General features: G+C 49.4%; 1 protein-coding gene across 1 annotated transcript; it reads right to left on the reverse strand.

The window, feature by feature from the left end:
• Positions 1-3,658: 3,658 nt before the first annotated feature.
• Positions 3,659-20,441, reverse strand: LOC147090052 (uncharacterized). The gene is made up of 3 exons (XM_085977225.1): positions 19,914-20,441; positions 19,719-19,812; positions 3,659-5,369 (listed from the first exon to the last, which is right to left on the reverse strand). Exon 3 carries the CDS (start codon positions 5,102-5,104, stop codon positions 3,896-3,898), a length of 1,209 nt encoding a protein of 402 aa, XP_085833351.1. The 5' UTR covers positions 5,105-5,369; positions 19,719-19,812; positions 19,914-20,441; the 3' UTR covers positions 3,659-3,895.
• Between the last annotated feature and the right edge of the window lie 6,687 nt (positions 20,442-27,128).

Genomic DNA, 27,128 nt, shown 5'->3' on the forward strand with positions numbered 1-27,128 from the left:
TTAAGAACTTTCTGAATTCTTCGGACACAAATTGCGGTCCAGTATCAGAACATATCTGTTCCAGCAGCCCATTTCTGGCAAATATGGTCCTTAATACTGTGATGGTTTTTTCCGTGGTGGTGGAGGACATCTTTATTACCTCCGGCCACTTGGAGTGTGCATCAACTGCGATTAAGAACATTGAGTCCATAAATGGACCAGCAAAGTCGATGTGCACCCTTTGCCAGGGAGATGAGGGCCACTCCCATGGATGTAGAGGGGCCTGTGGTGGAGCATTTTGGACCTTCTGGCATCCTAGGCAGCTCTTGGTCATGTCTTCGATGTCTCCATCGATACCTGGCCACCATACAAACGCCCTAGCTAGGTTCTTCATTTTCACTCCACCCAGATGCCCCTCGTGAAGCTCCTTTAGCACTTTATCCTGGAGTTTGGGTGGAATCACCACTCTGGATCCACACATCAAGGTTCCTCGGCACACTGACAGCTGTTCTCTTCTTTGCGAGAATGCTGGCAACAGTGGTTCGCCATGTGCTGGCCATCCCTTCATTGTTAAATCGTAGACCCGTGAGAGAGTAGGGTCATTTCTGGTCTCCCTTTCAATGGCAGAATTTGTCACCGGTAGACATTCCACTATGGTAGAGTGGAATATCTCTACTGGGTCTACTGTAGGTGCCTCTTCTATCATTGGCAATGGCAGGCACGATAAACCGTCAGCATTCCCATGCTGTTTTGACCCTTTGTATTCAATGTTGTATTGGTGTGCCCCTAGAAAAAGGGACCACCTCTGTAGTCTTTGTGCCGTCATAATGGGGACACCTTTCTTAGGGTTGAATATGGAGATGAGGGGTTGATGGTCAGTCAGCAAGGTAAATTTTTGTCCGTGTAGGTAATGGTTGAATTTCTTCACTCCCCATACCAGGCTGAGTGCTTCCCTGTCTATCTGGGAATAGTTACGCTCAGCTGAGTTCAATGAGCGTGACGCAAAAGCTATCGGCCGTTCCAAGCCATCAGGGAATCTATGGGACAATACCGCTCCTATGCCGTAAGGGGATGCATCGCACGCCAGTCTGATTGGTAGTGATGGGTTGTAATGAGCCAAAACTTTCTCGGATGTGATTAAGTCTTTACATTTATGGAAGGCACGTTTACAGTCTTCGTTCCATTTCCAAATCACTCCTGTGTGTAGAAGATCATTAAGAGGGTGTAGAATAGTTGATAAGTTCGGTAAAAATTTATGATAGTAATTTATTAATCCCAGGAATGACCTCAATTGTGAAACATTTTCAGGTGTTGGGGCTTTTATAACTGCTTCAATTTTTTCAGGTGACTTATGCAACCCTTCCTTATTAATTATGTGGCCACAATATGATATCTGATTTTGGAAAAATTCGCACTTGGGGTGATTTGCTCGCAGGCCCCGTTCTTTCAGCCTAGTGAGCACCTGCTCCAAATTGGCAAGGTGCTCGTTGTCGTTTTCTCCTGTTATAAGGATGTCGTCTAGGTAACACTGAGTCCCCGGAATCCCTTGCAGGACTTGCTCCATAGCTCTTTGCCAGATAGCTGGAGCTGATGCTACTCCAAAAACCAGTCGATTGTACTGGTACAGGCCTTTGTGTGTGTTTATTGTGAGATACTTTTTAGAGGTCTCCTCAACCTCCATCTGTAGATATGCCTGTGCCAAGTCAATTTTTGTGAAACGTTTTCCTCCGGATAGTGAGGCGAAAATATCTTCTATCCTCGGAAGAGGATACTGTACTGTGTGAAGGACCGGGTTTACAGTCACCTTAAAGTCCCCACAGATGCGAATTTTTCTCTGTTCCTCAGTTATTTTTCAATGCTTTTTTCATGACTGGAACGATGGGTGTTGCCCATTCGCTCCAATCTATTTTGGATAATACGCCTGCCTTTTCCAAATTCTCCAGCTCTGCCTCGACTGCCGGACGTATTGCGTATGGCACCGGTCTTGCCTTAAAAATTTTTGGAATTGCTGCATCTTCCACTTTTATTGAGGCGGTGATGCCTTTCAAGGTTCCTAGTTTCTCTTGAAACACTTCTTTGGCGTTGGCCAAGATGTCTTTTAATCGTTCAAGTATGATGTCATCCTTGTTTTTTTCCTTACTGGTCACCGTCAGTGCCTGAATGGAGTGCCAGTCTAAACGTATCTTCCTTATCCATTCACGTCCCAACAACGGTGGACCACCATCTTGTAGAATGTATAAATACAACTTTTGTATTTCTTTGCCATTGTATACCACAGGCACCTTTATTTTTCCTTTGGGGTATACTTTCTGCCCCGTATATGTTTTTAAGATAATGGATGTGTCTTTTAGAGGTATATGCGAAAATAGCCTCTCGTAATCTCGTCGATTTATTACGGTTAGAGCTGATCCTGTATCTAGCTCCATTTTAACTGGGGACCCTGCTATTATGAGGGTAACCCAAATGGTCTGGTAATCTTCATTGGCAATTACATTATGTAATTTGAGAGAGCTTAGTCTCTTGTTCCCGGAGTCGCTATCGCTCTTCTGGTCTTTGGAGCTACTGTCCGTCATCATTTGTACCTTTCTGTGCTTTTCCTTATTGATTCTTTTCCCGTTAGTGGATTTTTTATTTTCAGATCGGCATACACATGGAATGTGTCCCATCTTTCCGCATCGCCTGCATGCTTTTTCTTTGAACCAGCAATCCCTCTGGTCATGGTTGGATCTGCCGCAGCGATAACATCTCTTGAAACCCCGTGTCATTTCATGGGTGCCGAAGTCCTGTGGCCTTTGCTGTATCTTTGCCGCTCCTATTGCACTGAAAGCCTTGTCCAGTGTTAAATCTTTTCCAGAAGATACCTTTTTTTGTGTTTCTATACTTAGGGGATCGCAGATGAATTTGTCTTGCAGACAATCTGCCTCGAATTGGCAGTGTAGGGTATCAACAATCTCCTCAAAATTCTTGTCCATCGGTTCGGCTGGAGTGATTAAGTTGCGTAACAGCTTGTATGTTTCTGCGCCCATTAGATCCAGAAGCACTGAAGCTTTTTTTTCATCTTCTATTCCATTTGCGGTGCAAATCACCTCCACTCTTTCTACATATGTGGTCCAATTCTCCATCTTGTTATCAAAAACATCAATATTGCCAAAGTTAGGCTCTGTTTCGTTATCAAAAGCATCCATATTGCCAGACTTAGGCATTTAAAAAAAAAGATATGGCGCTTCCCGCGCTTTTTTTTTCTCTGTAGCAACGATATGGCGCTTCCTGCGCTGTCCCGCCACTGCTACCGATAACCCTGTTTTACTGTGGTTTCCGTTTATTCACTGTTGGAGACTCGTTCCCGACGGAGGTCTAAACGCTGACCTGCTTGCCGCGCCGTCGTCTCCCGAGTGCACCCTCCCAGTACGTTATTGCTTGCCTCCGATTTCGCTGCCTGTCTCAGCTGTAGAGCCCGATGCTGGAGCCCCAGCCTGACGCCCAGGAAGGATTAGCGCAGTACCTGCCACCAGCTTGGACAGCTGGTGAAACCAGAGTTTCTATAACTTCCTTGAGTCTTCTGGACGCTGGAGGAATCGATGTCCTTGAGGTGCTGCCGAATTGCAGGTAAGTCCGTTTCCACTTCGTCGCCACTGTAGTGTCTGTGTGTAGATAAAGACACTGAAGACAGGAGTTGGTTCATAGGTATTTACTAAGCAAGTCTGGGGGGGGGGGGTTCTACAGGATATACACAATACACAGGCTTATATAGCCCAAGTGGCAATTACCGGTATTACGCACACCTGGGGCTCTTAAAGGCACATACACCACAATTGCTCTTAAAGGCACATACACCACATAAACAATAGTACAGGAATTTATAAAACATTCATCCATTCCATGTTCATGTCACCCCAGTTGTCTGCAGGGCCCTGCGCTACAGAACAGTGTGAACTCGCTGGTGTTTCAGCAGGTGATTGGAGCTTTTAAAGCTCTTCCCACAGTCAGAACATGTAAACGGTCTCTCATCAGTGTGAACAAGCTGATGTTCCAGCAAGGTAGATGAATCAGTGAATCCCTTTCCACACACGGAGCAGGTGAACGGCCTCTCCCCAGTGTGAACTCGTTGGTGTGTGGTCAGAGCCCCGGGGCTTTTAAAGCTCTTCCCACAGTCAGAACATGTAAACGCTCTCTCATCAGTGTGAACAAGCTGGTGTCGCTTCAGGTCCCCGGTGCATTTAAAGCTCTTCTGACAGACAGAACATTTAAAGGGTCTCTCATCAGTGTGAACAAGCTGGTGTATGGTCAGAGTCCCGGGTCTTTTAAAGCTCTTCCCACAGTCAGAACATTTAAAGGGTCTCTCATCAGTGTGAACAAGCTGGTGTGTCAGCAGGGTAGATGAATCAATGCATCCCTTTCCACACATGGAGCAAGTGAACGGCCTCTCCCCAGTGTGAACTCGTTGGTGTGTGGTCAGAGTCCAGCGCCTTTTAAAACTCTTCCCACAGTCGGAACATTGAAATGCTCTCTCATCAGTGTGAACTCGTTGCTGTGTGCTCAGAGCCCCGGAGCATTTAAAGCTCTTCCCAGAGTTGGAACATTTCAACGGCCTCTCATCAGTGTGAACTTGGTGGTGTGTCTGCAGGTTGGATGAATGAGTGAAACGTTTCCCACACACAGAGCAGGTGAATGGCCTCGCCCCAGTGTGACAACGCTGGTGTTTTGTCAGATTCATGGAGCTTTTAAACCTCTTCCCACAGTCGGAACATTTAAATGGCCTCTCATCAGTGTGGGCAAGCTGGTGTTTCAGCAGGTGGGATGTGCAAGTGAATTCCTTCCCACACACAGAGCAGGTGAACGGAATCTCTCCTGCTCTCTCCAGCTGGTGTCTCTTCAGATCCTGGGACCTTTTAAATCTCTTCCCACAGTCAGAACATTTAATTGGTCTCTCATCACTGTGAACAAGCTGGTGTCTCAGGAGGGTGGCAGAATGAGAGAATCGCTTCAAAAACACGGAGCAGGTCAGCGGTCTCTCATCGGTGTGGACAAGCTGGTGTCTCAGCAGCACGGAGGGTACAATTAACCCCTGCCCAGACACGGAGCGGGTTAAAGGTCCCTCCCTTGTGTAATCTTGCTGGTGTATCATTGGAGCGGATGGCTGAGTGAATCCCTTCCCACACACGGGGCCTGGGTTTCCCCCCAGTGTGTGGCCACTGGTGTCGCTTCAGGTATTTGTAGATTTTGAAGCTCTTTCAGAACATTTAAAAGTTCTCTCCCCAGTGTGAACGCACTGGTGTGCCAGCAGATTGGAGGAGCGACTGAATCAGGTCCTGAGGAATCACGTAACCCTCAGATCTTGAGGTGCTGTTTGGTCTGAGCTTCCTGTCTGTAAATGCTCCACTTCTAAAACCCTGTAAAAGGAATGTGGAAAGGGTAAGGGGGGAGCAGGAACTTTTTTGGCTAATTTTGCCTCAAAGAACAAACAGGGCAGAGCCGGTCCCACTGGTGTCCAGCCGTGCCCACAATAACCAGCGGGCCAGAAACAGCCCAATCCACCTCACTAACTTGGCCCTGAAGTCAAATCAAGTCTCATCAAAGTCTCATCAAATGATATCCTGTGACAAAGGTAAACTATCTCTGCTCGTCCTTCTTGACTTGTCTGCAGCCTTTGACACGGTTGACCACTCCATCCTTCTCCAACACCTCTCCACCGTCATCCAGCTGGGTGGGACTGCACTCGCCTGGTTCCATTCTTATCTATCTAATCGTAGCCACAGAATCACCTGCAACGGCTTCTCTTCCCACTCCCACATCGTTACTTCTGGTGTCCCCCAAGGATCTATCCTTGGGCCCCTCCTATTTCTCATCTAAATGCTGCCCCTTGGTGACATCATCTGAAAACACAGCATCAGTTTCCACATGTACGCTGACGACACCCAGCTCTACCTCACCACCACTTCTCTCGACCCCTCCACGATCTCTAATCCGGTTCTGGGTGAGCAGAAATTTTCTCCAATTAAATATTGGGAAGACTGAAGCAATTGTTTTCGGTCCCTGCCACAAACTCTGTTCCCTAGCCACTGACTCCATCCCTCTCCCTAACATCTCTCTGAGGCTGAACCACACTATTTGCAACCTTGGTGTCATATTTGACCCGGAAATGAGCTTCCGAACACACATCCGCAGCATAACTAAGACCGCCTACTTCCACCTCGGTAACATCGCCCGTCTCCGCCCCTGCCTCAGCTCATCCGCTGCTGAAACCCTCACCCGGGCCTTTCTTACCTCTAGAATCGACTATTCCAACACACTCCTGGCTGGCCTCCCACATTCTACCCTATGTAAACTTGAGGTGATCCAAAACTACCCGTGTCGTAACTCAACGCCAAGTCCCGTTCACCCATCACCCCTGTGCTCGCTGACCTACATTGGCTCCCAGTTAAGCAATGCTTCGATTTCAAAATTCTCATCCTTTTTTTCAAATCCCTCCATGGCCTCGCCCCTCCCTATCTTAGTTATTCCCTTCAGCCTCACAACCATCGTCCCCCGCGATAGAATCACAGAAAAATTACGGCACAGAAGGAGGCCATTCGGCCCATCTTGTCCGTGCCGGCCGATTAAATGCTATCCACACTAATCCCACTTTCCAGCACTTGGTCCGTAGCCTTGTAGGTTACGGCACTTCAGGTGCACATCCAAGTACCTTTTAAAATGTGATGAGAGTTTCTGCCTCTACCACCCTGTCAGGCAGTGAGTTCCAGACCCCCACCACCCTCTGGGGGAAAACATTTCTCCTCAACTCCCCTCTAAAGCTCCGACCAATTACTTTAAATCTACGCTCCCTGGTTGTGGACCCCTCAGCCAAGGGAAATAGGTCCTTCCTATCTAGGCCCCTCAGAATTTTATACACCTCAATCAGGTCTCCCCTCAGCCTCCTTGGTTCCAAAGAAAACAACCTCCTCCCCCCCCGCCCGAGACATCTGCGTTGCTCCAATTCTGCCCTCTTGAGCATCCCTGACTATAATTGCTGCACCATCAGTGGCTGTGTCTTCTGTTGCCTCGGCCCTAAGCTCTGCAATTCCCTCCCTGAACCTCTCCACCTCTCTTTCATAGAAAATAGGAGCAGGAGTCGGCCATTCGGCCCCTCGAGCCTGCTCCGCCATTCAATGAGATCATGGCTGATCAAAACCCACCTCTGTGACCAAGCTGTTGGCCATCTGCCCTAATTTCTCCTTATGTGGCTCGGGGTCACATTTTTCAATGTCTTACAATACTCCTGTGCAGCGCCTTGGGACGCTTTCCTACGTTAAAGGCGCTATAGAAATACAAGTTGTTGTTGTTCACATTGTTGGAGGTGAGCTCTGAACAGCCCCGCCCCTCCCCCTACTCCGCATGCACCACTCCAAGGTGAGCGCGGGCTCTGAACAGCCCCGCCCCCTCCCCCTACTCCGCATGCGCCACTCCAGGAGAGCGCGGGCTCTGAACAGGCCCCACCCCCTCCCCCTACTCCGCATGTGCCGCTCCAGGAGAGCGCGGGCTCTGAACAGGCCCCACCCCCTCCCCCTACTCCGCATGCACCACTCCAGGAGAGCGCGGGCTCTGAACAGCCCCGCCCCCTCCCCCTACTCCGCATGCGCCACTCCAGGAGAGCGCGGGCTCAGAACAGGCCCCACCCCCTCCCCCTACTCCGCATGTGCCGCTCCAGGAGAGCGCGGGCTCTGAACAGGCCCCACCCCCTCCCCCTACTCCGCATGCACCACTCCAGGAGAGCGCGGGCTCTGAACAGCCCCGCCCCCTCCCCCTACTCCGCATGCGCCACTCCAGGAGAGCGCGGGCTCTGAACAGGCCCCGCCCCCTCCCCCTACTCCGCATGCACCACTCCAAGGTGAGCGCGGGCTCTGAACAGCCCCACCCCTCCCCCTACTCCGCATGCACCACTCCAAGGTGAGCGCGGGCTCTGAACAGCCCCGCCCCCTCCCCCTACTCCGCATGCACCACTCCAAGGTGAGCGCGGGCTCTGAACAGCCCCACCCCTCCCCCTACTCCGCATGCACCACTCCAGGAGAGCGCGGGCTCTGAACAGCCCCGCCCCCTCCCCCTACTCCGCATGCGCCACTCCAGGAGAGCGCGGGCTCTGAACAGGCCCCACCCCCTCCCCCTACTCCGCATGCACCACTCCAAGGTGAGCGCGGGCTCTGAACAGCCCCACCCCTCCCCCTACTCCGCATGCACCACTCCAGGAGAGCGCGGGCTCTGAACAGCCCCGCCCCCTCCCCCTACTCCGCATGCGCCACTCCAGGAGCGCGCGGGCTCTGAACAGGCCCCACCCCCTCCCCCTACTCCGCATGCGCCACTCCAGGAGAGCGCGGCCTCTGAACAGGCCCCGCCCCCCTACCCCTACTCTGCATGCGCCGCTCCAGGAGAGCGCGGGCTCTGAACAGGCCCCACCCCCTCCCCCTACTCCGCATGTGCCGCTCCAAAGTGAGCGCGGGCTCGGAACAGGCCCGCCCCTCCCCCTACTCCGCATGCGCCGCTCCAAGGTGAGCGCGGGCTCTGAACAGGCCCCGCCCCCTCCCCCTACTCCGCATGCACCGCTCCAAGGTGAGCACGGGCTCTGAACAGGCCCCGCCCCATCCCCTACTCCGCATGCGCCACTCCAGGAGAGCGCGGGCTCTGAACAGGCCCCACCCCCTCCCCCTACTCCGCATGCACCACTCCAAGGTGAGCGCGGGCTCTGAACAGCCCCACCCCTCCCCCTACTCCGCATGCACCACTCCAGGAGAGCGCGGGCTCTGAACAGCCCCGCCCCCTCCCCCTACTCCGCATGCGCCACTCCAGGAGCGCGCGGGCTCTGAACAGGCCCCACCCCCTCCCCCTACTCCGCATGCGCCACTCCAGGAGAGCGCGGCCTCTGAACAGGCCCCGCCCCCCTACCCCTACTCTGCATGCGCCGCTCCAGGAGAGCGCGGGCTCTGAACAGGCCCCACCCCCTCCCCCTACTCCGCATGTGCCGCTCCAAAGTGAGCGCGGGCTCGGAACAGGCCCGCCCCTCCCCCTACTCCGCATGCGCCGCTCCAAGGTGAGCGCGGGCTCTGAACAGGCCCCGCCCCCTCCCCCTACTCCGCATGCACCGCTCCAAGGTGAGCACGGGCTCTGAACAGGCCCCGCCCCATCCCCTACTCCGCATGCGCCGCTCCAAGGTGAGCACAGGCTCTAAACAGGCACCGCCCCCTGCCCCTACTCCGCATGCGCCGCTCCAAGGGCGCTCTTCTGACTTTGGGGCTCAGGCCTGTTAGTGGAGCAGTGCAGAGGGAACTATACTCTGCACTGGGCTTTACTCCCTCAGCACTGCACTGGAGGGGCAGCACAGAGTTTTAGACTCCAGTGTCTGGAGTGGGACTTCAACCCACAACCTTCTGAGAGAGAGTGCTGCCGCCTGAGCCACAGCTGACACTCTGTATCTAACCCGTGCTGTACCTGCCCTGGGAGTGTTTGATGGGACAGTGTAGAGGGAGCTTTACTCTGTATCTAACCCTGTGCTGTACCTGCCCTGGGAGTGTTTGATGGGACAGTGTAGAGGGAGCTTTACTCTGTATTTAACCCGTGCTGTACCTGCCCTGGGAGTGTTTGATGGGACAGTGTAGAGGGAGCTTTACTCTGTATCTAACCCGTGCTGTACCTGCCCTGGGAGTGTTTGATGGGACAGTGTACAGGGAGCTTTACTCTGTATCTAACCCGTGCTGTACCTGCCCTGGGAGTGTTTGATGGGACAGTGTAGAGGGAGCTTTACTCTGTATCTAACCCATGCTGTACCTGCCCTCATGAGCAAATTTGACTAGGGTAAATAAAATCAGAGAGTTAAATGCGTGGCTCAAAGACTGGTGTGGGAGAAATGGGTTTTGCTTCTTGGGACACTGGCACCAGTACTGGGACAGGAGAGAGCTGTTCTATTGGGACAGAGTTCACTTGTCCAGTGCTGGGACTAGAATCCTGGTGAATCGAATAACTAGGGCTGTAGAGAGGGCTTTAAACTAATTAGTGGGGGGGGAGGTTTCAAGAGAGCGAAAAAAAAACTGTCAGCGGAGAAGGCAATAGAGCAAGGTAGCAGTGGGGGAATTAAAAACCAGAGCGTGTCATGAATGGACATAATATATAAAGATAAATAAAGGTAAAGTAGTAAAGGGGGTAAAAGCAGGAATAAATTGTCACAAAGCATATTTAAAAGTTCTTTATCTGAATGCACGCAGCATTCGTAACAAAATAGACGAGTTGACGGTACAAATAACTACACATGGATATGATCTGGTGGCCATTACGGAGACATGGCTGCAGGGTGACCATGACTGGGAATTAAACATCCAGGGGTATTTGACTATTAGGAAGGACAGACAGGAAGGAAAAGGAGGTGGGGTGGCTGTGTTAATAAAGGATGGAATCACTTCAATTGTGAGAAATGATATTGGGTCAAAGGATCAGGATAGTGAAACGGTTTGGGTGGAAATAAGGAATAATAAGGGGAAAAAGTCACTAGTGGGCATAGTCTATAGGCCCCCTAACAGTTGCAACTCTATTGGTCAGAGTATAAATCAGGAAATAGTTGGGGCTTGTAATAAGGGAACAGCTATAATCATTGGAGATTTTAACTTTCATATTGACTGGACAAATCAAATTGGGCAGGGCAGCCTTGAGGAAGAGTTCACAGAGTGCATTAGGGATGGGTTCCTTGAGCAGCATGTTACAGAACCAACCGGGGGACAGGCAATCTTAGACCTGGTCCTGTGTAGTGAGACAGGATTAATAAAAAATGTCCTAGTAAAGGATCCCTTTGGAATGAGTGACCATAACATGGTTGAATTCCAAATTAAGTTAGAGGGTGAGAGAGTTGGATCTCAAACCAGCGTACTAAACTTAAATAAAGGAGACTATGAAGGTATGAGAGCAGAGTTGACTAAAGTGGACTGGGAAAATAGATTAAGGTGTAAGATGGTACATGAGCAGTGGTGTACATTCAAGGAGGTACTTCACAACTTTCAAGAAAAATATATTCCACTGAGGAAAAAGGGGCGTAAAAGAAAAGACAGCCATCCGTGGCTAAGTAAAGTAATAAAGGATAGTATCCGACTGAAAACAAGGGCATATAAAGTAGCCAAATCTAGTGGGAGGATAGAAGATTGGGAAGCATTTAAAAGCCAGCAAAGAATAAATAAACGATTAATTAAGAAAGGGAAGGTAGATTATGAAAGTAAACTAGCAAAAAATATAAAAACAGATAGCAAGAGTTTCTACAGTTATATAAAAAGAAAAAGGGTGGCTAAAGTGAATGTTGGTCCCTTAGAGGACGAGACCGGGAAATTAGTAGTGGGGAACATGGAGATGGCAAAAACACTGAACAAATATTTTGTATCAGTCTTTACAGTAGAGGACACTAAAAATATCCCAACACTGGACAAACAGGGGGCTATAAGGGGGGGGAGGAGCTAAACACAATTAAAATCATTAAGGAGATGGTACTCGGCAAGATAATGGGACTTAAGGCGGATAAATCCCCTGGACCTGATGGCTTACATCCTAGGATCTTGAGAGAGGTAGCGGTGGGGATTGCGGATGCATTGGTGGTAATTTTCCAAAACTCCCAGGATTCAGGAAAGGTCCCAGCAGATTGGAAAACTGCTAATGTAACACCCTTATTTAAAAAGGGAGGTAGACAAAAGACTGGAAACTATTGACCAGTTAGCCTAACATCTGTGGTTGTTAAAATGTTGGAGTGTTGAGGCTGCCGCGGAACACGAATGGAGGCCGAACCAATCTGAGAAACACATGACTTTTTATTACATTCTCTTGAGAGATGGCTGCTCCAGCTCCTCTCTCTGCTAAAACCGGAAGCTGAATGAGGGCGACGCCCACGCTTTTATATACACACTGAGGGCGACGCCCACTCCTTTGATATGCCTTAAAGGCAGCATGCCTCTTAAAGGCAAGGTGCCTGATTTATTGTCCACAGGCGGAAAAGTGGATTGCGCCCGTTTAGGTGGCGATCCGCCACAGGAGTCCATTATTAAGGAAGCAGTAACAGGACATTTGGATAAGCATAATTTAATTGGACAGAGTCAGCATGGTTTTATAAAGGGGAAGTCATGTTTGACAAATTTGCTCGAATTCTTTGAGGATATAACAAACAGGGTGGATAAAGGGGAACCAGTGGATGTAATGTATTTGGACTTCCAAAAGGCATTTGACAAGGTGCCACACAAAAGATTACTGCACAAGATAAGAAATCACGGGATTGGGGGTAATATACTGGCATGGGTGGAAGATTGGCTATCTAACAGAAAACAAAGAGTTGGGATAAATGGTTCGTTCTCGGGCTGGCAATCAGTAACTAGTGGTGTTCCGCAGGGGTCAGTGCTGGGACCCCAACTCTTTACAATCTATATTAACGATTTGGAGGAGGGGACCGAGTGCAACATATCCAAGTTTGCCGACGACACAAAGATGGGAGGGAAAGCAGTGAGTGAGGAGGACATAGAAAACCTGGAAAAGGACATAGACAGGCTAAGTGAGTGGGCAGAGATTTGGCAGATGCAATATAATGTTGGAAAGTGTGAGGTTCTGCACTTTGGCAGAAAAAATCAAAGAGCAAGAGCAAGTCAAAACTGCCCAACGCATCACCGGCACTCGGCTCCCGACCATAGAGCACATCTACCAGAAACGCTGCCTACGGGGGGCACAGTCCATCAAAGACCCTACCCACCCCAGCCACAGCCTGTTCGCCCTCCTGCCATCTGGGAGACGCTACAGATGCATTCGCACCCAAACGACCAGATTTAGGAACAGCTTCTTTCCCAGGGCTGTCATCCTACTGAACTCCACAAATAAACTCTAAAGCCTGCACATCTGCCAATGCACTTTAGTATGGTTATGTTTATATTAATGTATTACAAGCCAAATGAATGTTGAATGTTTAAATGTCTTAATCCAAATGTACACTCTCGGGAGCCGCAAGCCTACATTTCGTTGTACAGGTAGACTATCCTTTATCCGAAAACCTCGGGACCAGCCGTGTTTCGGTTTTCGGAGAATTTCGGATTTCGGAAGGTGGGTCGGCGGGGGTCCGCAGGGGGGTCGGCGCGGGGTCGTGCGCACGACCCCCCGCCGACCCCCCCGCGGACATACGATCGGGGTCGGCGGGGGTCCGCGGGGGGGGGGGGTCGGCGGTGGTCGTGCGCACGACTTACGCTGACGCTCAGCGTAAGTCGGCGGGGGTCGGGGTCGGCGGGGGTCAGGGCCAGCGGGGGTCGGGGCCGGCGGGGGTCCGCGGGGGTCGGGGCCGGCGGGGGTCCACGGGGGGGGGTCGTGTGCACGACTTACGCTGGACTTACGCTGAACGAAAAAACCTTCGGTTTTTAGAGGGTTTCGGTTTTCGGAAGTTCGGATAAAGGGTAGTCTACCTGCACTGCACTTGTGCACTAACAATGACAATAAAAGTTGATTTGATTTGAAGTGCTACAGTACAAAGGGATCTGGGGGTCCTGGTGCATGAAACACATAAGGTTAGTATGCAGGTGCAGCAGGTGATCAGGAAGGCCAATGGAATCTTGGCTTTTATTGCAAGGGGGATGGAGTATAAAAGCAGGTAAGTCTCACTTCAGTTATACAGGGTATTGGTGAGGCCACACCTGGAATATTGCGACCTGGAATATTGCGTACAGTTTTGGTTTCCATATTTAAGAAAAGATATACTTGCTCTCGAGGCAGTTCAGAGAAGGTTCACTCAGTTGATTCCGGAGATGAGGGGGTTGACGTATGAGGAAAGGTTGAGTAGGTTGGGCCTCTACTCATTGGAATTCAGAAAAATGAGAGGCGATCTTATCGAAACATATAAGATTGTGAGGGGGCTTGATCGGGTGGATGCGGTGAGGATGTTTCCACTGATGGGTGAGACTAGAACTAGGGGGCATAATCTTAGAATAAGGGGCTGTCCTTTCAAAACTGAGATGAGGAGAAACTTCTTCACTCAGAGGGTAGTAAATCTATGGAATTTGCTACCTCAGAGAGCTGTGGAAGCTGCGACAGTAAATAAATTTAAAATGGAGATAGACAGTTTCCTAGCTGATAAGGGAATTAGGGGTTACGGGGAGCGGGCAGGGAAGTGGACGCGAGTCTAGGTTCGGATCAGCCATGATCCTGTTGAATGGCGGAGCAGGCCCGAGGGGCCGTATGGCCTACTCCTGCTCCTACTTCTTATGTTCTTATGTACTCGCTGGAGTTTGGAAGATTGACAGGAGATCTCATTGAAACTTACAAAATTCTAACGGGACTAGACAGGCTAGATGCAGGAAGGATGTTCCCGATGGCGGGGGAGTCCAGAACCAGGGGTCACAGTCTAAGGATAAGGGGTAAGCCAGTTAGGACAGAGATGAGGAGGAATTTCTTCACCCAGAGAGTGGTGAACCTGTGGAATTCTCTACCACAGAAGGCAGTTGAGGCCAATTCATTAAATATATTCAAGAAGGAGTTGGATATATTTCTTAAGGTTAAAGGGATCAAGGGATATGGGGAGAAGGCAGGGACAGGGTACTGAATTTGGATGATCAGCCATGATCTCATTGAATGGCAGAGCAGGCTCGAGGGGCCGAATGGCCTACTCCTGCTCCGATCTTCTATGTTTAATGGAATGGGCGGACATGTGGCAGATGAAATTTAACGCAGAAAAGTGCAAAGTGATACATTTTGGTAGGAAGAACAAGGATAGGCAATATAAACTAAAGGGTACAATTCTAAAGGGGGTGCAGGAACAGAGGGACCTGGGGGTATGTGTGCACAAATCGTTGAAGGTGGCAGGGCAGGTTGAGAAAGTGGTTAAAAAAGTATACGGGATCCTGGGCTTTATAAATAGAGGCATAGAGGACAAAACCAAGGAAGTGATGCTAAACCTTTATAAAACACTGGTTCGGCCTCAACTGGAGTGTTGTGTCCAATTCTGGGCCCCGCACTTTAGGAAGGATGTGAAGGCCTTGGAGAGGGTGCAGAAAAGATTTACCAGAATGGTTCCAGGGATGAAGGACTTCAGTGACGTGGAGAGACTGGAGAAGCTGGGGTTGTTCTCCTTAGAACAGAGAAGGTTAAGGGGAGATTGACCAGAATGGTTACAGGAATGAGGGACTTCAGTGATGTGGAGAGACTGGAGAAGCTGGGGTTGTTGTCCTTGGAGCAGAGAAGGTTAAGGGGAGATTTGATGGAGGTGTTCAAAATCATGAGGGGTCTGGACAGAGTAGAGAGAGAGAAACTGTTCCCATTGGCGGAAGGGTCGAGAACCAGAGGACACAGATTTAAGGTGATTGGCAGAAGGTCCAAAGGCGACATGAGGAAAAACTTTTTTACGCTGCGAGTGGTGAGGATCTGGAATGCACTGCCTGAAAGGGTGGTGGAGGCAGATTCAATCCTGGCTTTCAAAAGGGAATTGGATAAGTACCTGAAGGAAAGAAATGTGCAGGGTTACGGGGAAAGGGCCGGGGAGTGGGACGAGCTGAGAGTCAGCACGGGCTCGACGGGCCGAATGGCCTCCTTCTGTGCTGTAACTATTCTGATTCTTTTGGAGCAGGAGTCGGCCATTCGGCCCCTCGAGCCTGCTCCGCCATTGAATAAGGTCATCGACCCCAACTCCACTTTCCCACCCGATCCCCATATCCCTCGATTCCCCGAGAGCCCAAACACCTTTCGATCTCCGCCTTGAATCTAATCATCGACTGAGCCTCCACAGCCCTCTGGGGCAGAGAATTCCAAAGATTCACTACCCTCTGAGTGAAGAAATTCCTCCTCACCTCAGTCTTTAATGGCCCACCCCTTATCCTGAGACTGTGACCCCTGGTTCTGGACACTCCAGAACTTCAGCCAGGCAAAGCCGCCATCGGTCACTGCAAGAACGGTTAAATGTTTAAAAATGAAACAACAACAACAACTTGTATTTATATAGCGCCTTTAAAACGTCCCAAGGCGTTTCACAGGAATATTATGAGACAAAAAAATGACACCGAGTCACATAACAAGAAATTAGGGCAGGTGACCAAAAGCCTGGTCAAAGAGGCAGGTTTAAAGGAGCGTCTTAAAGGAGGAAAGAGAGGTAGCGAGGCGGAGAGGTTTAGGGAGGGAATTCCAGAGCTTAGGGCCCAGGCGGCTGAAGGCACGGCCACCAATGGTGGAGTGATTATAATCAGGGATATTCGAGAGGCCAGAATTAGAGGAGCACAGATATCTCTGGTGGTTGTGGGGCTGGAGGAGGTTACAGAGATAGGGAGGGGGCGAGGCCTCTGAAAACAAGGATGAGAATTTTGAAATTGAGGCGTTGCTTAACCGGGAGTCAATGTCGGTCAGCGAGCACAGGGGTGACGGGTGAACGGGACTTGGTGCGAGTTAGGACACGGGCAGCCGAGTTTTGGATGACACCAAGTTGACGTGGGCTGGAATGTGGGAGGCCGGCCAGGAGTGTGTTGGAATAGTCAAGTCTAGAGGTAACAAAGGCCCGGGTGAGGGTTTCAGCAGTGGATGAGCTGAGGCAGGGGCGGAGACGGGCGATGTTACCGAGGTGGAAGTAGGCGGTCTTTGTTATGCTGCGGATGTGTGGTCAGAAGCTCATTTCAGGGTCAAATATGACATCAAGGTTGTGAACAGTGTGGTTCAGCCTCAGACAAATGTTAGGGAGAGGGATGGAGTCAGTGGCTCGGGAACGGAGTTTGTGGGGTGTCTGTCCCTTTAACTACAATTCATAGAATCATAGATATTTATGGCACAGAAGGAGGCCGAAAAAGAGCTCTCCACCCTAATCCCACTTTCCAGCTCTTGGTCCGTAGCCCTGTAGGTTACAGCACTTCAGGTGCACATCCAAGTACTTTTTAAATGTGATGAGGGTCTCTGCCTCTACCACCCTGTCAGGCAGTGAGCTCCAGACCCCCACCACCCTCTGGGTGAAAAACATTCTCCTCAACTCCCCTCGAAACCTCCAACCAATTACTTTAAATCTATGCCCCCTGGTTAATGATCTGTCTGCTAAGTGAAATAGGTCCTTCCTATCCACACTCTCTCTGCCCCTCATAATGTTATACACCCCAATTAGGTCTCCCCTCAGCCTCCTCTGTTCCAAAGAAAACAACCCCAGCCTGTTCGATAAGGTCCCGCATAAGAGATTAGCGTGTAAAGTTAAGGCACATGGGATTGGGGGCAAGGTACTGACTTGGATAGAGAACTGGTTGGCAGACAGGAAGCAAAGAGTTGGAATAAACGGGTCTTTATCCGAGTAGCAGGCAGTGACTAGTGGGGTACCGCAGGGATTGATGCTCGGACCCCAGCTATTCACAATATATATATTAATGATCTAGACGAGGGAACTAGATGTAATATCTCCAAGTTTGCTGATGACACAAAGTTGGGTGGGCGTGTGTGCTGTGAGGAGGATGCAGAGAAACTCCAGTATGATTTGGACACGTTGGGTGATTGTACTGCATCTGCCATGCATCTGCCCAATGTGGATAAATGCGAGGTTATCCATTTTGGTGGCAAAAACAGGAAGGCAGATTATTATCTGAACGGCAATAGATTGGGAGAAGGGGAAGTGCAACAAGACCTGGGTGTCCTTGTGCACCAGTCACTGAAGGTAAGCATGCAGGTGCAGCAGGCGGTTAAGAAGGCAAATGGTATGTTGGCCTTCGTAGCGAGAGGGTTTGCGTACAGGAACAAGGATGTCTTGCTGCAGTTGTACAGGGCCTTGGTGAGACCACACCTTGAGTATTGTGTGCAGTTTCGGTCGCCTTATCTGAGGAAGGAGGTTCTTGCCATGGAGAAAGTGCAGCGAAGATTCACCAGACTGATACCTGGGATGGCAGGAATGATGTATGAGGAGAGATTGGGTCGATTGGGCTTATACTCGCTGGAGTTTAGAAGAATGAGAGGGGATCTCATTGAAACTTATAAAATTCTAACAGGACTAGACAGACTAGATGCAGGAAGGATGTTCCCGATGGCCAGGGAGTCCAGAACCAGGGGTCACAGTCTAAGGATAAGGGGTAAGCCATTTAGGACAGAGATGAGGAGGAATTTCTTCACCCAGAGAGTGGTGAACCTGTGGAATTTTCTACCACAGAAGGCAGTTGAGGCCAATTCATTAAATATATTCAAGAAGGAGTTAGATATATTTCTTAAGGCTAAAAGGATCAAGGGATATGGGGAGAAAGCAGGGACCGGGTACTGAATTTGGATGATCAGCCGAGGGGCCGAATGCTCCTATCTTCTATGTTTCTATGTTCAGCCTCAGACAATGTTAGGGAGAGGGATGGAGTCAGTGGCTAGGGAACGGAGTTTGTGTGGTGTCTGTCCCTTTAACTACAATTCATAGAATCATAGACATTTACAGCACAGAAGGAGGCCATTCGGCCCATCTTGTCCGTGCCGGCCGACAAAGAGCTCTCCTCCCTAACCCCACTTTCCAGCACTTGGTCCGTAGCCCTGTAGGTTACAGCACTTCAAGTGCACATCCAAGTACTTTTCAAATGTGATGAGGGTCTCTGCCTCTACCACCCTGTCAGGCAGTGAGTTCCAGACCCCCACCACCCTCTGGGTGAAGAAAGTTCCGCTCAACCCACCCTCGAAACCTCCAACCAATTACTTTAAATCTCTGCCCCCTGGTTATTGATCTGTCTGCTAAGGGACATAGGTCCTTCTTATCCACTCTATCTAGGCCCCTCATAATTTTATACACCTCAATCAGGTCTCCCCTCAGCCTCCCCTGTTCCAAAGAAAACAACCCCAGCCTCTCCAATCTTTCCTCGTAGCTAAAATTCTCTAGTCCTAGCAACATCCTCGTAAATCTCCCGTCTCGAGCAGTCACATTTTTCCTGCAATGGGGCGACCAGAACTGCACGCAGCACTCTAGCCGGTGGCCTAACTGGTGTTTTGTACAGTTCAAGCAGAACCTCCCTGCTCTTACACGATACAGAAATAGAGAGGCACTGACATAGGAGGAGAGATTGGGTTGATTGGGCTTATACTCGCTGGAGTTTAGAAGAATGAGAGGGGATCTCATTGAAACTTATAAAATTCTAACAGGACTGGACAGACTAGATGCAGGAAGGATGTTCCTGATGGTCGGGGAGTCCAGAACCAGGGGTCACAGTCTAAAGATAAGGGGTAATCCATTTAGGACTGAGATGAGGAGGAATTTCTTCACCCAGAGAGTGGTGAACCTGTGGAATTCTCTACCACAGAAGGCAGTTGAGGCCAATTCATTAAATATATTCAAGAAGGAGTTAGATATATTTCTTAAGGCTAAAGGGATCAAGGGATATGGGGAGAAAGCAGGGGCAGGGTACTGAGTTTGGATGATCAGCCATGATCTCATTGAATGGCGGAGCAGGCTCGAGGGGCTGAATGGCCTACTCCTATTCTTCTATGTATTCAATCTTTCCTTGTAACTGAATTTCTCTAGTCCTGGCAACATCCTCGTAAATCTCCCGTCTGGAGCACAGTCACATCTTTCCTGCAATGGGGTGAGCAGAACTGCACGCAGCACTCTAGCTGGTGGCCTAACTGGTGTTTTTGTATAGTTCAAGCAGAACCTCCCTGCTCTTACATGATACAGAGAGAGGCACTGCCCCTTTAAATACCTGGGGGGCACCATTCCCCTTTAAATGGCCAAGCAATAATTTTTTTGGAAAAGGGGCCACGGTCCCCTTTGACTCACCCCCACCCTCTCACCCACCACAAATACTCACAACAGAGAGAGAGAGTGTGGAGGAAGAACGCTGGTCTTTGTCCCTTTAAAAGTGGCTGCCCACCAAAATGTTCACAGCACCAGGGCTCTTTGTTCTGGATAAAAGTCGAAAAGAGAAAAGGTTCACTTTTTTTTAAATGAATGCAACTGATGAATAGCCTTGCAATAAAGGTAATGCAAAGGAATAAACACTCACAAGCTGGGTTTTTATCCACCCTCCTCCTCCTCCCCTTCCCTTTAACAGCTCCTGCAGACAATGAAAGCAGGAACGATAGCAAAATACTGCAGATGCTGGAAATCCGAAATAACAACAGAAAGTGCTGGAAAAACTCGGCAGGCCAGGCAACATCCGTGGAGAGAAATTAGAGTCGACGTTTCGGGTCGAAACCCTTCTTCAAAACTGGAAAAGAAATGAAATAGATGGAAAGGCAGGGCTGGGGAGGGAACCAAAGAAGTGAAGAGACATTAAGAGGTATTCAAAACCAGACGAGATGGTGATCGGACTAGTGGAGACGGCTCAGATTAGGTGTGAAATGTCCTGGCAGGATGAGAGACAGCTGCCATGTAAAAAAAAAAGAGGAAAGGGGGGGATGGGAAAACCCAAAGCAAAGGGGTGGGGGAAAAAATATAAGTAAAAATGTAATAGGGGCGAACTGGAGATTGAGTCCGGAAGGCTGCAAAGCAGGAAAGCGGCCTGCAGCCCACCGAGTTCCCGCCCCCTCCCTCCCGCGCCGCCATTGGTTGGAGGACCGTCAGCCCGCCCGGTCCTCCCAGCGTTTTCCGCGCTCCTGATTGGCGGGCGCCTCGTGTCAATCAATCCCACCCTCCGCTTACGCGCTGACGCCTGCACGCAACGCCCAGGGGTCGGTTGGATCGGCGCACGCAGCCCACCGAGGTCCCGCCCCCCTCCCTCCCGCGCCGCCATTGGTTGGAGGACCGTCAGCACGCCCGGCCCGCCCAGCATTTTCCGCGCTCCTGATTGGCGGGCGCCTCGCGTCAATCACCCCCCCCCCCCACCGATTACGCGCTGACGCCAGCACGCAACGCCCAGGGGTCGGTTGGATCGGCGCACGCCACCGCAAGGTAAAAAGACACCCCACACAAATGAGGAAAAATATTAATAATCGCACTTTAGCGGGGAGGAGGTTGGAGGAATTAATGAGTGTTTTCAATTTGTTTCGCAAAAAAAAAATTTGAAAAGCTTCCCAACGGTGCGAGGCGAGCTGCGCATGCGCTCCAGCCAGCCTTTGACTCCCCCACGTGGGCCCGGGGGCCGGACACGCCCACTTACCTTCCCCTGCACCAATCACAGCGCGAGCAGGCGCTTCTCTCAATCACCACCTGTCAATCACCCTCCCTTCCCCTGCACCAATCACAGCGCGGGCAGGCGCTTCTATCAATCGCCACCTGACCCTCCCTTCCCCTGCACCAATCACAGCGCGGGCAGGCGCTTCAACAATCACCACCTGTCAATCACCCTCCCTTCCCCTGCACCAATCACAGCGCGGGCAGGCGCTTCAACAATCGCCAACTGTGAATCACCCTCCCTTCCCCTGCACCAATCACAGCGCGGGCAGGCTCTTCTCTCAATCGCCACCTGTCAATCACCCTCCCTTCCCCTGCACCAATCACAGCGCGGGCAGGCTCTTCTCTCAATCGCCACCTGTCAATCACCCTCCCTTCCCCTGCACCAATCACAGCGCGGGCAGGCGTTTCTCTCAATCGCCACCTGTCAATCACCCTCCCTTCCACCTCGTGGTGTCGATTGACAGCGGTGTCAGCCAATGAGGTGCAGGAAGGGGCGGGACCAGGGCCAGGGCCGACAGCAAGCCTGAACTCACTCAATTAAATACCTGCATGCAGCCAAAAAAAACACTTTTATTGAGTCAGCCAAAAAACAGTAAAGCAAATGAGGTTTGCTGAGTCAGCAAAGCAAGCAAAGTCTATTTTAGAAACATAGAAACATAGAAGATAGGAGCAGGAGTCGGCCATTCGGCCCCTCGAGCCTGCTCCGCCATTCAATGAGATCATGGTTGATCATCCAAATTCAGTACCCTGTCCCTGCCTTCTCCCCATATCCCTTGATCCCTTTAGCCTTAAAAAATATATCCAACTCTTTCTTAAATATATTAAATGAATTGGCCTCTCCTGCCCTCTGTGGTAGCGAATTCCACAGGTTCACCACTCTCTGGGTGAAGAAATTCCTCCTCATTTCAGTCCTAAATGGCTTACCCCTTATCCTTAGACTGTGACCCCGGGTTCTGGACTCCCCAACCATCGAGAACATCCTTCCTGCATCTAGTCTGTCTAGTCCTGTTAGAATTTTATAGGTTTCAATGAGATCCCCTCTCAATCTTCTAAACTCCAGCGAGTATAAGCCCAATCGACCCAATCTCTCCTCATACGTCATTCCTGCCATCCCAGGTATCAGCCTGGTGAATCTTCGCTGCACTCCCTCCATGGCAAGAACATCCTTCCTCAGATAAGGCGACCAAAACTGCACACAATACTCAAGGTGTGGTCTCACCAAGGCCCTGTACAACTGCAGCAAGACATCCTTGTTCCTGTACTCAAACCCTCTCGTTACGAAGGCCAACATACCATTTGCCTTCTTAACCACCTGCCGCACCTGCATGCTTACCTTCAGCGACTGGTGCACAAGAACACCCAGGTCTCGTTGCACTTCCCCTTCTCCCAATTTATTGCCATTCAGATAATAATCTGCCTTCCTGTTTTTGACACCAAAGTGGATAACCTCGCATTTATCCACATTATACTGCATCTGCCATGCTTCTGCCCAGTCACCCAACCTGTCCAAATCATACTGGAGTTTCTCGGCATCCTCCTCACAGCACATCGCTCTCTGGGTGAAGAAATTCCTTCTCATCTCTGTCCTAAATGGCTTACCCATTATCGTTAGACTGTGACCCCTGGTTCTGGACTCCCCGACCATCGCGATCCCCTCGTGGTGTCGATTGACAGCAGCGTGTCAGCCAATGAGGTGCAGGAATGGGCGGGACCAGGGCCAGGACTGACAGCAAGCCTGAACTAACTCAATTAAATACCTGCAGCCCAAAAATAAACTTTTATTTCGTCAGCCAAAAAACAGCAAAGCAAATAAGGTTTCCTGAGTCAGCAAAGCCTATTTTAAAGAATTCTAGAGCGATATCGCAGTGATCGGTGCGAGGACCCCAGCTATTCACAGTATATATTAATGATCTAGACGAGGGAACTAGATGTAATATCTCCAAGTTTGCAGACGACACAAAGCTGGGTGGGCGTGTGTGCTGTGAGGAGGATGCCGAGAAACTCCAGTATGATTTGGACAGGTTGGGTGATTGGGCAGAAGCATGGCAGATGCAGTATAATGTGGATAAATGTGAGGTTATCCACTTTGGTGGCAAAAAACAGGAAGGCAGATTATTACCTGAACGGCAATAGATTGGGAGAAGGGGAAGTGCAACGAGACCTGGGTGTCCTTGTGCACCAGTCGCTGAAGGTAAGCATGCAGGTGCAGCAGGCGGTTAAGAAGGCAAATGGTATGTTGGCCTTCATAGCGAGAGGGTTTGAGTACAGGAACAAGGATGTCTTGCTGCAGCTGTACAGGGCCTTGGTGAGACCACATCTTGAGTGTTGTGTGCAGTTTTGGTCGCCTTATCTGAGGAAGGATGTTCTTGCCATGGAGGGAGTGCAGCGAAGATTCATCAGGCTGATACCTGGGATGGCAGGAATGACGTATGAGGAGAGATTGTGTCGATTGGGCTTATACTCGCTGAAGTTTAGAAGAATGAGAGGGGATCTCATTGAAACTTATAAAATTCTAACAGGACTAGACAGACTAGATGCAGGAAGGATGTTTCTGATGACCAGGGAGTCCAGAACCAGGGGTCACAGTCTAAGGGTAAGGGGTAAGCCATTTAAGACTGAAATGAGGAGGAATTTCTTCACCCAGAGAGTGGTGAACCTGTGGAATTCTCTGCCACAGAGGGCGGTGGAGGCCAGTTCATTAAATATATTCAAGAAGGAGTTAGATATATTTCTTAGGGCTAAAGGGATCAAGGGATATGGGGAGAAGGCAGGGACAGGGTACTGAGTTTGGATGATCAGCCATGATCTCACTGAATGGCAGAGCAGGCTCGAGGGCCCGAATGGCCTACTCCTGCTCCTATCTTCTATGTTTCTATACATTGCAGGAGGAGGCCATTCAGTCCCTCGAGCCTGTTCCGCCATTCAATGAGATCATGGCTGGTCTGCAGCCTCACTCCATACACCCGCCTTTGGCCCATATCCCTTAATACCTTTGCTTAACAAAAATCTATCAGTCTCCGATTTAAAATGAACGATTGATCGAGCATCAATTGCTGTTTGCGGAAGAGAGTTCGAAACCTCTACCACCCTTTGTGTGTAGAAGTGTTTCCTAATTTCACTCCTGAAAGGTCTGGCTCTAACTTTTAGACTCTGCCCCCAGTCCTAGAATCCCCAACCAGTGGAAATAGTTTCTCTCTATCACCCCTCTCTATTTCCCCTCAATATCTTGAAAACTTCCATCAGATCGCCCCTTAACCTTCTAAATTCTAGGGAATACAACCCTAGTTTGTGTAATCTCTCCTCACAACTTAACCCTTGGAGTCTTTGAAAGAGCTCTCCAATTAATCCCACTCCCCTCATATCCCTGCAAATTTTTCCCCTTAAAGTATCGATCCAATTCTCTTTTGAAAGTTACTATTGAATCTGCTTCCACCGCCCTTTCAGGCAGCGCATTCCAGATCACAACAACTCGCTGTGTAAAAAACTGTTTCCTCATGTCACCTCTGGTTCTTTTACCGATTATCTTCAATCTGTGTCCTCTGGTTACCGACCCTCCTGCCGCTGGAAACAGTTTCTCTTTATTTACTCTATCGAAACCCGTCATGATTTTGAACGCCTCTATTAAATCTCTCCTTAACCTTCTGCTCTAAGGATAACAACCCCAGCTTCTCCAGTCTTTCCACATAACTGAAGTCCCTCATCCCTGGAACCATCCTGGTAAATCTCCTCTGCACCCTGCACCCAGCTGGAGTATTGTGTCCAATTCTGGGAACCACACTTTAGGAAGGATGTCAAGGCCTTGGAGAGGGTGCAGAGGAGATTTACCAGGATGGTTCCAGGGATGAGGGACTTCAGTTATGTGGAAAAACTGAAGAAGCTGGGGTTGTTATCCTTAGAGCAGAAGGTTAAGGAGAGATTTAATAGAGGCGTTCAAAATCATGAAGGGTTTCGATAGAGTAAATAAAGAGAAACTGTTTCCAGCGGCAGGCGGGTCGGTAACCAGAGGACACAGATTGAAGATAATCGGTAAAAGAACCAGAGGTGACATGAGGAAACATTTTTTTACACAGCGAATTGTTGTGATCTGGAATGCGCTGCCTGAAAGGGCGGTGGTCCATGTTGGTACCAACGACATAGATAGGACAAGGAAAGAGGTCCTGCTGAGGGAGTTTGAGCAGCTAGGGGCCAAATTAAAAAGCAGAACCACATGGGTAACAATCTCTGGATTACTACCTGAGCCACGTGCAAATTTGGCTAGGGTAAATAAAATTAGAGTTAAATGCGTGGCTCAAAGACTGGTGTGGGAGAAATGGGTTTTGCTTCTTGGGACACTGGCATCAGTACTGGGACAGGAGAGAGCTGTTCCGTTGGGACGGACTTCACTTGGCCAGTGCTGGGACTAGAATCCTGGCGAATCGAATAACTAGGGCTGTAGAGAGGGCTTTAAACTAATTAGTGGGGGGGAGGTTTTAAGAAAGCGAAAAATAAAAATGACAGCAGAGAAGACAATAGAGCAAGGTAGCAGTGGGGGAATTAAAAACCAGAGCGTGTCAGGAAGGTAAAGCAGTAAAGGGGGTAAAAACAGGAATAAATTGTCAGAAAACATATTTGAAAGTTCTTTATCTGAATGCACTCAGCATTCATAACAAAATAGACGAGTTGACGGTACAAATAACTACACATGGGTATGATCTGGTGGCCATTACGGAAACATGGCTGCAAGATGATCATGACTGGAAACTAAACATACAAGGGTATTTGACAATTAGGAAGGACTGACAGGAAGGAAAGGGAGGTGGGGTTGCTATGTTAATCAAGGATGGAATCACTGCAATAGTCAGAAATGATATTGGGTCAAAGGATCAGGATAGTGAAACAATTTGGGTGGAGATAAGGAATAATAAGGGGAAAAAGTCACTAGTGGGCGTAGTCTATAGGCCTCCTAACAGTTGCAACTCTGTTGGTCGGAGTATAAATCAACAAATAGTTGGGGCTTGTAATAAGGGAACAGCTATAATCATGGGGGATTTTAACTTTCATATTGACTGGACTAATCAAATTCGGCATGGCAGCCTAGAGGAAGAGTTCATAGAGTGTATTAGGGATGGGTTCCTTGAGCAGTATGTAACTGAACCAACCAGGGGGCAGGCAATCTTAGATCTGGTCCTGTGTAATGAGACAGGATTAATAAAAAATGTCCTAGTAAAGGATCCCCTTGGAATGAGTGACCATAATATGGTTGAATTCCAAATTCAGTTTGAGGGTGAGAGAGTTGGATCTCAAACCAGCGTACTGAGCTTAAATAAAGGAGACTATGAAGGTATGAGAGTAGAATTGACTAAAGTGGACTGGGAAAACAGATGAAAGTGTAAGACGGTACAAGTGCAGTGGTCTACATTCAAGGAGATATTTCACATCTTTCAAGATAAATATATTCCACTGAGGAAAAAGGGGAGTAAAAGAAAAGACAGCCATCCGTGGCTTAGTAAAGTAATAAAGGATAGTATTCGACTGAAAACAAGGGCATATAAATTAGCCAAATCTAGTGGGAGGATAGAAGATTGGGAAGCATTTAAAAGCCAGCAAAGAATAACTAAAAGATTAATTAAGAAAGTGAAGATAGATTATGAAAGTAAACTAGCAAAAAATATAAAAACAGATAGCAAGAGTTTCTACAGCTATATAAAAAGAAAGAGGGTGGCTAAAGTGAACGTTGGTCCCTTAGAGGATGGGACCGGGAAACTAGTGGTGGGGAACATGGAGATGGCAAAGACGCTGAACAAATATTTTGTATCAGTCTTTACAGTAGAGGACACTAAAAATATCCCAACACTGGACAAACAGGGGGCAATGGGGGGGGGGGAGGAGCTAAACACGATTAAAATCACTAAGGAGGTGGTACTCGGTAAAATAATGGGACTTAAGGTGGATAAATCCCCCGGACCTGATGGCCTACATCCTAGGGTCTTGAGAGAAGTGGCGGTAGGGATTGTGGATGCATTGGTGATTATTTTCCAAAACTCCCTGGACTCAGGAAAGGTCCCAGCAGATTGGAAAACTGTTAATGTAGCACCCTTATTTAAGAAGGGAAGTAGACAAAAAG

The sequence above is a fragment of the Somniosus microcephalus genome, unplaced genomic scaffold (genome assembly GCF_052327205.1).
Source record: "Somniosus microcephalus isolate GS21.2 unplaced genomic scaffold, FLI_Smic_1.0 unresolved_chr4, whole genome shotgun sequence".
NCBI lineage: Eukaryota > Metazoa > Chordata > Chondrichthyes > Squaliformes > Somniosidae > Somniosus > Somniosus microcephalus.

What these genes read in the sequence shown, in the direction of transcription:
- LOC147090052 (XM_085977225.1), bottom strand. Translation starts at nt 5,104, where the DNA reads ATGATACACCAGCAAGATTACACAAGGGAGGGACCTTTAACCCGCTCC.